The sequence below is a fragment of the Oncorhynchus mykiss genome, chromosome 27 (assembly GCF_013265735.2).
Source record: "Oncorhynchus mykiss isolate Arlee chromosome 27, USDA_OmykA_1.1, whole genome shotgun sequence".
NCBI lineage: Eukaryota > Metazoa > Chordata > Actinopteri > Salmoniformes > Salmonidae > Oncorhynchus > Oncorhynchus mykiss.
Window position 1 is genome coordinate 7,300,013 of NC_048591.1, and position 12,488 is coordinate 7,312,500.

General features: G+C 45.8%; 1 protein-coding gene across 5 annotated transcripts in view; it reads right to left on the reverse strand.

Annotated features, from left to right (window-relative positions):
• LOC110507059 (Down syndrome cell adhesion molecule-like protein 1 homolog) overlaps nt 1-12,488 on the reverse strand; it is a 159,901-nt gene that overhangs the window by 48,212 nt on the left and 99,201 nt on the right. For 4 of the 5 annotated variants that reach the window (XM_036964925.1, XM_036964924.1, XM_036964923.1 and 1 more), the window contains exons 4-7: nt 9,137-9,283; nt 7,117-7,395; nt 1,206-1,481; nt 671-970 (exon numbers count right to left, since the gene is read on the reverse strand). In XM_036964925.1, coding sequence (XP_036820820.1) covers nt 671-970; nt 1,206-1,481; nt 7,117-7,395; nt 9,137-9,283 — 1,002 coding nt within the window. The remainder of the gene's footprint in view (nt 1-670; nt 971-1,205; nt 1,482-7,116; nt 7,396-9,136; nt 9,284-12,488) is intronic. The other variant, XR_005039977.1, reaches the window with a different exon arrangement.

The window sequence follows — 12,488 nt, forward strand, 5'->3', positions numbered from 1 at the left end:
TCTCTCTCCCCCTCTCTCTCTCTCCAATTCTCTCTCTCTCCCCCCGCCTCTCTCTCTCACATTCTCTCTCTCTCCCATTCTCTCTCTCCCCCCCTCTCTTCCATTATCTCTCTCTCTCTCTCTCTATTTCAGACTGTGGCTGCCATGGTCGTCCCTTTGTCTCTTTCTTTCTGGAGGAATACCCTGTTCACTCTCCTGGCTTTGACACTCAAACTGTGTGTGTGTGTGTGTGTGTGTGTGTGTGTGTGTGTGTGTGTGTGTGTGTGTGTGTGTGTGTGTGTGTGTGTGTGTGTGTGTGTGTGTGTGTGTGTGTAATAGAGAGAGTGTGAGAGTGAATAGAGAGAGGGGAGGTACAGAGCGAGACAGTGACAGACAAACATATGGGCTGGAAGAACAAAGACTGATAGAGAACTGGCAAGAGTAGAAAAACAACAGATATTTGGAAAGAGCAAATGAAGGCATGGGGACAAACAAGTAGCACACACACACACACACACACACACACACACACACACACACACACACACCCACACACACACACACACACACACAGAAAGCAAGGGAGATGGAATGTAGAGAAGGGGGGAGTGGAAAGGAGGGGTAAAGGTAAGGGGGTTTGGGAGGGCGGGTATTAGAACCCAATGGCTGATATTGAAAAGTAGACAGGCACCTCTTACGTTTATGCGCGCTTGGTACTCGGCGCTACCGGCCGAGTTGCGTGCGGCGCAGCGATACACCCCTCCGTCGCGGATCTCCGGGCTGCTGACGTTGACGTGGGACACGGTGGAGCCGTCCGACAGTGTGTACTGGCTGGCCCTCACCCGAGATGGGTCCCTGGCCACAGCCTCATCATCCAGAGTCCAGGTGATGGTGGGGGGAGGGGCGCCTTTGGCAGCACACATGAGGGAGAAGGGTTCCCCTGGGACCACCACTCGCTCACTGAAGGAGGACACGATACGGGGCGTACCATCTGAGGAAGAAGGGATGGAGAGGGGCGAGAGGTTAGAGGCTAGGTATGGGGTCATTTCTGATGCACGAACACGTGCACACACACACACACACACACACACACACACACACACACACACACACACACACTTCTCAGTCTATGAGGTCTAGTTCTTGTAGATGGCAAAACACTGATAGGCGCACACACACACACACAACCCCAACCCACCCCTTTAACTCACACACACATTCCTTACCCTCCAGCAGTATGATGGAGAAGTCCTGTGCGGTCTGGCCCTTGCGGGTGGCGAAGCACTGGTAGGCTCCCGAATGTCTCTTCTGGGCAGCGGAGATGAACAGGGTCTCGTTGTGGGCCCCCTGGATGGAGAAGTGCTGGTCGGGGAGGACGGGTTCTGTGTTGCGGTACCAGGACAGGGTGAAGTGGGGAGAACCCTGCACGGAACACGACAGAATCACTGTGCTGCTGATGCCCGTCTTCAGGTTCTTAGGAGACAGAGTCACTCTCAACGGCTCTTTGGAGAGAAGGAGGGAAGGAGAGGGAGAGAGAGGGGAGATGGAGAGAGAGGGGAATTGATGGAGGGAGGGAGGTAGAGAGAGAGAGATAAAGGGAAGGAGGGAAAAGGCGGTATAATTATTTTTAAAGTTAAATTACATAACTTCAGTTAGTAAATAAGTTAATGAAGTAGTTTTCCTACAAAAAAATGTAAGGGCAGATCCCCCTTATTCAAGGGAACATCACTTAAAATATATTTTATAAGTACAAGACAATGTTCTGGTACAAAATGGCTGCCGTTTGTTCATCACCCAGGTGAGTGCTGCAGTACAGTACAGAGGAGGCTGGTGGGAGGAGCTATAAGAGGATGGGCTCGTTGTAATGACTGGAATGGAATAAACGGAACAGCACCAAACAAGCACACGGAAACAACGTCTTTGACTCCCTTCAAACCTCAGCGCGGGAGCTTCTTGTTTTAGTTTCTGTCTGTAGGCAGGGATCAACAAAATGGAGTCGTGGTCAGCTTTTCCGAAAGGAGAGCGGGGCAGGGCCTTATATGCGTCGCGGAAGTTAGAATAGCAATGATCCAAGGTTTTTCCAGTCCTGGTTGCGCAATCGATATGCTGATAAAATTTAGGGAGTCTTGTTTTCAGATTAGCCTTGAAGGCGCAGCAGCGCCTCTTCAACCTCAGGAGGCTGAAGAAATTTGCCTTGTCACCAAAAGCACTCACAAACTTTTACAGATGCACAATCGAGAGCATCCTGTTGGGCTGTATCACCGCCTGGTACGGCAACTGCTCCGCCCTCAACCGTAAGGCACTCCAGAGGGTAGTGAGGTCTGCACAACGCATCAGCGGGGGCAAAATACCTGCCCTCCAGGACACCTACACCACCTAATGTCACAGGAAGGCCATAAAGATCAACAAGGACAACAACCACCCGAGCCACTGCCTGTTCACCCTGCTATCATCCAGAAGGCGAGGTCAGTACAGGTGCATCAAAGCAGAAACCGAGAGACTGAAAAACAGCTTCTACCTCAAGGCCAACAGACTGTTAAACAGCCACCACTAACATTGAGTGGCTGCATACTGACTCAACTCCAGCCACTTTAATAATGGCAATTGATGTAAAAAAAAATTTATCACTAGCCACTTTAAACAATGTCACTTACAGTTTTTTTCGATTGCTAAACGACAGTGGGCACAACTGGAGTCACATGTGCAAAACTCTAACTACAGTCTGCACTACCAACAGTCACCTGAGCTAAACAGTTCACATCACCTGCAAAACTCATTCCAAGCAACACAACTCTTAACACATGGCTCAAAACACGCTCAGTGCAGCCAAACACTATGCACAACCCTCACTGAGATAACACACACTGTCACTCAGAACACACTGAGAGTAAAAGCACTAGCATCAAACACCAATACAGAAAATACAAACTTTTCATCTTTACAGTTTGAACAATTTCAGTGACTTCATACAAAGTAATATTTTCTTCAAAGAAAAGAGTGACATTCTTTCACATGATTTATTACTTTTTTTAGAACATAACAATTCTTTAAGGTAAATGAAAATTAGCAGTTTGCTTCAATAGTCTGTAATAATTTACGGAATTACAGTAATGAGAAAAAAAAGGTAGAAACTAAAAGTACATACTGTAATTCGAACAAATAATTGAGGGGCTAATCGTGCCTCTCTTTAGCATCAGGCCACAGGTTTTCTTCAACATCACATCTAATGTTTTCTCTTGCCATGCACCTGGGGAAGACCTTCTGGAGTGCCTTATCCATCCCTGGCAGTCCTCTGGACTCGTGTCCTCACATCCGGCACACATGGCTTCCAAAAGAGACATTTGGTCATGTGGGTGGTGACCAAACACTTTCCACCTCCAGGCAGAGAAAAACTCCTCTATTGGTTTGAGGAAGGGTGAATATGCAGGCAGGTACAAAACCATAAATCTGTGATGTGCTGCAAACCAATCTGTGACAGCTGCAGAGTGGTGAAAAGCAACGTTATCGCAAACTATGACAAAAACTTGGGGGTTTCTTATTGGCTCCCCCTGTTCTGCTGGCACTAGCTGAGCATAGAGCTGTTCTAGGAAAGCTATAAGCCTTTCTGTGTTGTATGGGCCAATGAGTGGTGTGTTGAGAAGCAAACCATCATTGGCCATTGCAGCACACATGGTGATATTTCCCCCCCTTTGGCCTGGAACCTCCACTGTGGCCCTGTGACCTATAACATTCCTTCCTCTGCGCCGTGTTTTGGCAAGGTTAAATCCAGCTTCATCAATAAATACAAATGAATGTGGTCTTTCCAGTGCTTCCACCTCCATTACTCTCTGAAAGACAGTAAGTGCACAGTTTTACTGTAGAAATGCTAGTGTTTTTTTTACTGTAAATATTTTGTATAGCTGTGTACGTAACCTCAGACGTCTTACCTGGACATATTGGTATCTTTGCTCTTTTACCCGTTCACTGTTTCTCTCGAACGGTACAGTCTATAACTGTTTCATTGTAACTTGGTGTTTCTTTAGGACTCGAGCAATAGTTGTTGTGCTGACAGAATTAACATTTTCAAATATATCATTATCAGCCAGCACTCTATCTTGAATCTCCCGCAGTTTTATTGCATTGTTGACAACAACCATGTCAACAATAGCATTTTCCTGCGCATCTGAAAATATTTTCCCTCTTCCCCCGGTTGGGGGCAGCCTTTGGGTCCTGTTGTAAAAATATATTTTACAGTCAAACTTACTGTAATATATATCTGTGTAAATATTCTATAATTGCAGTACAAAATAGATTCCTGTAATATTTTCATTTACTGTAAGGATGTAACTCTCACCTGTTTGCATGATGGAAAATTTGCATTACAGATGCCACTGTGGATCTTTGCAGATTGGGTTGCACCCTCAACCCTGCCTCTCTCAATGAGAGACCATGGTTCACGACATGGTCTATAAGTGTAGCCCTTATTTCATCTGAAATAACAGCTCTTTGTCTTCTTTGTCTTCCTCCACGCATCCGCCCTCTCCCTGCCACCCTTCTCCCTCCACGAACCCATCTTCCTTGTTCCATTTCCAAAATGAATTTTTCCCGAGCTCTACCTATATATACTGTAATATGTGTGTGTGTTCACTAACAAGTGTAAAACAAGACACCTGCTTAGCCTTTCAGCTGAAATTGCAATCAGCAGTGTTTGAAAGGCACAAGGCTGAAATCTATTCCGTTTTGAATGTGTGGTTCACAGTTTTGACAGCAGTGTGTTAGCATTTGAACAAAGTGCTGTAAATCCACAGTGTTGTGCAGGTTGTGGTTAAAGTCATGGGATAAGTGTGTAGAGTTTTGAAAACTGTGTTCAAGCAATGAAAAACAAACTAGAGTTTGGTCCACATGAACTGCTGCTGTGCAGACTGTAGTTAGAGTTTTGCACATGTGACTCCAGTTGTGTCCACTGTCGTTTAGCAATCGAAAAAAACTGTAATATAGTTTTTACATACCCTACATTACTCATCTCATATGTATATACTGTACTCTATACCACCTACTGCATCTTGCCATCTTTATGTAATACATGTATAACTATGCCACTTTTATGTTTACATACCCTACATTACTCATGTCATATGTATATACTGTACCAGATACCATCTACTGCATTTTGCCTATGCCGTTCTGTACCATCACTCATTCATATATCTTTATGTACATATTCTTTATCCCTTTACACTTGTGTGTATAAGGTACCAGTTGTGGAATTGTTAGGTTAGATTACTCATTGGTTACTACTGCATTGTCGGAACTAGAAGCACAAGCATTTCGCTACACTCGCATTAACATCTGCTAGCCATGTTTATGTGACAAATAAAATTTGATTTGATTTGATAAATAATCCTCTCCCTTGACTGGACTATGTAGCCCGAGGTAGCGAGACGGAGAGGAGGGTAAAGATTTCCCCTGCAGAGAGGTAGAGAGAAGATCTCTTCAACTCTCTTCTCTCGAAACGGTTCAAAATCGTAGATTTTGGGTGTGTAAGGGGGTCCACGTTTACTTGTCTGAGCGTGATGTGCACGTTCAATGTGCCTGTGAATATGAGACACCCAGAGAAACTGACAGAGAGACAGAGAGGGAGCGAAAATGTCAATGAGCAATAAGGCAGCTGGTGTTATGTGCTGGGGACTATTGTGTGTGTGTGTGTGTGTGTGTGTGTGTGTGTGTGTGTGTGTGTGTGCGTGTGTGTGTGTTGTGTGCGTGCGTGCGTGCGTGTGTGTGTGTGCACATGTGTCTGTCTGTCTGTGTATGTGTGTGTGTGTGTGTGTGTGTGTGTGTGTGTGTGTGCGTGCGTGCGTGCGTGCGTGTGTGTGTGTGCACATGTGTCTGTCTGTCTGTGTATGTGTGTGTGTGTGTGTGTGTGTGTGTGTGTGTGTGTGTGTGTGTGTGTGTGTGTGTGCATGTGCGTGTGTGTGTGTGTGTGTGTGTGTGTGTGTATGAGTGTCCCACCTCCCCTGCCCTGTCAGGTAGGGTTTGTGTGAGTTCACCATGATGTGCCCTACGGCCAAACGGACCAACTTCCACTACCCTTACCCCCCATCCTCACTCGTCCTCACCACTCTCTCCCTCCTTCCCCCCCTCTTTCTCCTCAACATCACCATCCCATTTGTGTCTCTGTCTAGTCTCCCCAGATCTTTCATCCCCCAAACAATACCCCCTCCTCCTCCCCTCTCCTCCTCCTCCCCTCTCCTCAGCTCCCAGTGACACACAGGGGAAGCTGCCCCTTCGGAACACCCAGTGTTCTCTCCTGTCACCATGGCCACGCTCGGCATGGGTTCCCGAGAAGCCCAAAACGGAGCGGGCAGGAGGGGAGCGAGGTGTCCCTGGAGATCAGGATCAAACTCATCCCAGAGGTGGGTTGTGGCGAGGTGACAGGGGGCAAGGACACAGCCAACAGAGCTTAAACGATCCGCTCATCTCTTCCCCTCATCCCGATCAATCCCTCTCTCTCCTGGTTCAAACACCTCTGTCGGGAGAGGGTGATGAGGCGTTCGGTCATGCTGGAGGAACGCAAAGGCTGAAGGTGCAACACTTTTCTACGTGTAAACGTGGTTGTATTCAGTCACGGGACAGAGCTACAGGATGATAGTGTTGTTGTATTACAATCTAGTACCAGATGGCCAGGACACAACATCTCCTTAGTATATTTCTCTGCGGTCCGATAGCACCAAACCTACACACTAGGCTTCTTCTGATACTGGATACACCTACGTAGTCCAAGGCACCAAACTGACCAATGAAAAGTCAGCCAAAACACATCCCAATAACGTGTCCACCAATTATTATTATTATTTTTTTAGGGATTTTAAAATGTCAAAGGTTTTACAATGACTGTGATATGTGGTTGTCTTACCTAGCGACCGTAAGATGAATGCACTAACTTTAAGTCGCTCCGGATAAGAACATTTGCTAAATGACTAAAAAGTCAAATGTCAATATTAATTAGTATTATGTTAATATTGTGTGTGACTTGTGCATTAGGCCACTATGTGCAAAGCGACAAATCTACAGGCCTTCGTTCCAAACAACAAGCTGTTCCGGTGACGTGGGGTGAACCAACCCAGGAACTAGTACAGGGACGTGTGACCTGTGACTCACCGATGACGTTGAGATGACCGGTCACCTCTTTAGAGCCGAAGCTGTTGGTGACCTCACAGATGTAGTTGCCGCTGTCGCCCAGACGCAGGTCGCTGACCGTCAGGCCCGTGAGACGGCGAGTCCAGCGGGAGTCGGCGGGCAACGGGCGCCCGTCCTTCAGCCAGCGGATGGTGGGGTTGGGGTACCCCGAGGCGATGCAGGGCAGCTCCACATTGTGCCCCACCTGGACCTCCCCGGACTGGAAACTGTCCAACACTGAGGGGGTGGACTCCGTAGGGTCTGGGGGGAGGGGTTAGAGATACTGATATTGATCATGCTGCTATTGACTCCAAATAATATACTGCGAAGATATATTCAAGGAAAAAAAACAAAGATAACAACAGCCCATGTACTGCAAGACGGTCTTGCACCAATAGACAAAAAAAGCACTTACCCACACCCACACACACACCAGTGGCGGTCGTTGCCGTTTAAGAGGGAGGACGATTTCAAGAAAAAATGTATGAGCATGGCCTTATTTCTATTACAGCATATTAGATGACTGTCATTCATATTCCATTCACCCAGTTTAATGTAACATTGATAGATTTAGGCTACTACATGATACTAACATGTTCTCTATACCCATCACGAGGTTGCTACAACCTAGCCTGTGAATGAAAGTTTACAACATAGAGACACATGAGACACATGGACAGACAGGGACACATTCAATACCGCCTTGCACACTCTTGCCTGCATCTAGTTGATCTAGGGTGTAATTATTTGTCCAACAGTTGCAAACGAGAATTTATATTGGACAAATTCAGGTATGTTTATCCCCATTTCGTTCCGTTTGCTTCCGCTTAAGAAATGTTTTTCAACAGAATCGGCGGAATGAATACACCCTTGATCACAAGTAAACACAGTTCACTTTCATAGCAGCCACGTTGTATTCCTTCTCGCATCTATGTGCTCTCCTCCTCTCATCTTTTCCCTTCGCAAGTGGACTTGTACAACACATCAGCTGTATGTGAACAAGCAAAAAATAGTACACACTACCTACATAATTTTTGCTATATTAGCTAAAGTAACGTCATTGTCAACATAGCTAATAGAACTAACGTGTTTGTAAACTCGCTACAATCATGCAGTAAGGTTACAGTGTACAGCCAGTAAGCAGTTTATCACTTACACCGGTGGGCCCCGGTGGTAATACATTTGAAAAAACCAAAAGCTTACCTTGACTTGGAGGAGCTCCAGTGTTGTGTTTGATAGTCATAGCAAGCTAGCTAACATAGTATCCCTCTGTTAGAGCAGTGTGTTTGAGTAGGTTAAACTAGCTAGCTGCATTTGCTAGCTAAGTAAGTGAAATGATCTCTCTCTCTTGTTGTTTCTCCTTCATTTTGGAAGAAATTAATTGGTTCAAAACCTTTTCTCTCTTTGAGTCAACTACTCACCACATGTTATGCACTGCAGTGCTAGCTAGCTGTAGCTTATGCCTTCAGTACTAGATTAATTCTCTGATCCTTTAATTGGGTGGATAACATGTCAGTTCATGCTGCAAGAGCTCTGATAGTTTGGAGGACGTCCTCCGGGAAGTTGCCATAATTATGATGAAAGTCTATGGAAGGGGGTGAGAACCAGGATCCTCCTAGGTTTTGTCAATGTAGAGGAGGACGGAAGCTAGCTGTCCTCTGGCTACACCATGGTGCTGTCCTACAGAGTGCTGTTGAGGCTACTGCAGACCTTCATTGCAAATGATTTGGTGACATGATTATATTTATTATAGTTTTATCTAAAACTTATAATCTCAAAAAATGTTTTTCAATTTAAACTCGTATGAAATTCACTGAGTAGGATGGTCCTCCCCTTCCTCCTCTGAGTAGCCTCTCTCTCTCTCTCTCTCTCTCTCTCTCTCTCTCTCTCTCTCTCTCTCTCTCTCTCTCTCTCTCTCTCTCTCTCTCTCTCTCTCTCTCTCTCTCTCTCTCTCTCTCTCTCTCTCTCTCTCTCTCTCTCTCTCTCTCTCTCTCTCTCTCACCCATAACAGACAGCCTGGCTCCATTGCTCTGGCGAGTCTCTCCACTGTATTTGTGCTTGGTGATGCAGCGGTAGGTGGACAGGGCATCTTCCTTCTGGACCTCTGATATGTACAGGGCCCCGAACGACGTCAGGAAGAAACGGTTCCCTGTAGGCGAGAAGAGGAGGAGGAGGAAGAGGAGGAGGAGAGGAAAACGTCAGTCCATGTGTCCAAAACACAAACACTGTCATGTCAACCCACCACTAGCCAGTCCCTGATTGATTGATTGACTGATTGGTTCATTGTTTGGCCAGCACTAGGGCTGTTACGGTGACCGTATTACCGCCACACCGGCGGTCACGAGTCATGACTGCTGTCAAATTCCAGGTGACCGTTTAGTCACGGACTTCTCCAAGCTCTGATGCTGCTGATGGTCATTAGTAGCCCACCAAACTTGGTACTCAGCACTCTATTGTCCCGCCAATCACTCTGACATCAATGCAAATGTAATCAAAAATGTAATCAAACACTTCATGAGAGGCCATGAGCTCATGTTCTGCAACATTTCTTTAACTATATAATTGCGTGAGAAAACAGAGTTTTGATGGCCTCTTAAAAAGAGGAGGATCCCATCAGCTTACTATAGGCTAGGCGTACTATATTTATTTCACAACTGTCCTAATATTAAGCGCATTGCTTCTCTTTACAATAGGAGTGTGGCCTACCTGGCTGGCATGAAAGCAAACCACGGGAAAAGCGTCCTCCATTCGCTTTTTAAGTGCGGAGATGACATGTCTTTTTTCCCCCTGACCCGGGTTCGAGACAGGTGCATGATAATGGTCCATTTTATATCAAAACAAGGCTGCACACCTCATGTAACCTGGCCCATAAGACTATATGTGTTGATAAGGTTTGTATCACAACTAACGTGACCAAATAACTTCTGAAAACGAATTTGCTTTACAACGGGTGTAGAGCCGAACTGGAATACATATGTCTACATTTTGGGGAAGATCATTTCCACCATTACATGTTTCTTTAGACCTGTCTAAAATAAATAACAGATTTATTGTGACGGTGTAGGCTACATTCCATGGATTTATTCAACTTTTTAATATGTAGATGTTCCAAAGGTCTGTGGCTTGTAGGCTATGCGTGGAACCCTGGAGATGCTCAACGTGTTTATGTTAATTAACGGTAATTTACCGTGAGACCGGCAGTTATTTGCTTGACAATCACCGGCTGACAACATTTCATGACCACCACAGCCCTAGCTGGCACAATTAAACCCAACATTGTAGAGTTCGCACACACACACACACACACACACACACACACACACACACACACACACACACACACACACACACACACACACACACACACACACATACGCACACACACACACACACACACACACACACACACACACACACACACACACACACACACACACATGCACACACGCACGCACACACACAAACGCACACACACACACACAAGCTGGAGCTTTTAAGAGAGCAGCTATCAAAGGATGTCCATCTAATGATTTATGCTTTTAAAATACAGAGAGAGAGTACATTAAGGCAAAAGAGAGGTAAGAGATAGAGAGAGAGAGAGAGAGAGAGAGAGAGAGAGAGAGAGAGAGAGAGAGAGAGACAGAGAGAGAGACAGAGAGAGAGAGAGACAGAGAGACAGAGAGAGAGACAGAGAGAGAGAGAGACAGAGAGAGCGAGACAGAGAGAGGTATAAAGAGAGACAGAGAGAGAGAGAGACAGAGAGAGAGAGAGAGCGAGACAGAGAGAGAGACAGAGAGAGAGAGAGACAGAGAGAGAGAGAGACAGAGAGAGCGAGACAGAGAGAGGTATAGAGAGAGAGTACATTAAGGCAAAAGAGAGAGAGAGAGAGAGAGAGAGAGACAGAGACAGAGAGAGCGACAGAGAGAGCGAGAGAGAGAGAGAGAGACAGAGAGAGAGACAGAGAGAGAGAGAGACAGACAGAGAGAGAGAGAGAGAGGTTATGTGTTAATATTTCAGGGGTTGTGTTATTGTAACAGTATATTAGTGTCATGTTCATTTCACATCAGTGAGTGCCTTAGCCTGCCCCTGATTTATCCTCATGTCGATAAGGCCCGGATCCAACATGAAGCCCACAGACACACAGAGTGGATTTCAGTGTTCATCCTTTTTACACCCTTTTGTTTAACGTTCATCTGTCTGTTCTCCACTGGCTGTCGTCGAGACAGGCTGTATTATTTCACTCTGAGAGTTTTGGGGATCGTTATATAAGTGCTGTGTGTGTGTGAGCGTGTGTGTGTGTGTGTGTGTGTGTGTGTGTGTGTGTGTGTGTTTAGAGTGTATCAAGGGTATTTCCAGATTGGTTCTTGTTTGTTAACCACTGTGTTCACAAGGGCTATGGAAATGTTGACATCTAGTAAATAAATGCATGGAAATGTTTTATTTGAGTGATTACTACTCACCACACACACCAGCTCCGAGGGGAAGTGCCTATAGCTATTGGTCAGCATCTGGCCAGGCACAGTAACCCTGATACATGCAAAGACATAAGGTTTATTTCTGATATTTTAAATAGTATACTCGTCTTCATTTATGGTGTATGTGAGTTTATAAAGGAGTGTGTGTGTGTGTGTGTGCGAGCGCGTGTGTGTGATTGTATGTGTTTGTGAATGATAGGAATGTGTGTGAGTGTGTGAGAGGGTATCAATGAATACAAACGCGTGTATGTATGTGTGTGTGTGTGTGTGTGTGTGTGTGTGTGTGTGTGTGTGTGTGTGCTAGCAACGGCAGTGTGAGGGATGGCGATCGATGCACTTTATGGTTCCACAGCTCCATCCAAAGGAGATTTATTAAAGCAGAGACGACAGGGCTGGCTCCCTGCCACACACACGCTCGCACACTCTCATGCACATACGCACACACACACGCGCGCACACACACACTCCATCACTCTAACAAGACTCAGATGGCAACGGGAGTGCCTGTTCCTTCCTGCCTTCAAAACTGACAACAACCTCATATCAGCATTCACACAACATTCTCACAGAATTCAACTATCTCATAGATGCTGGCTTATATGTTCCAGTCACTCTCTCACACACACACACACACGCACACACACACACACACACACACATACACACACACACACACACACACACACACACACACACACACACACACACACACACACACACACACACACACACACACACACACACACACACACACACACAGAATACCGTTTTCTACTATGAGTGTTCATTAAAAATGGTTTAATATGTGTTCACCTGTGTGTATACTTTTGTGCTACTGTAGCAGTGTGTGTGTGTGTGTGTGTGCGTGTGTGTGTGGGT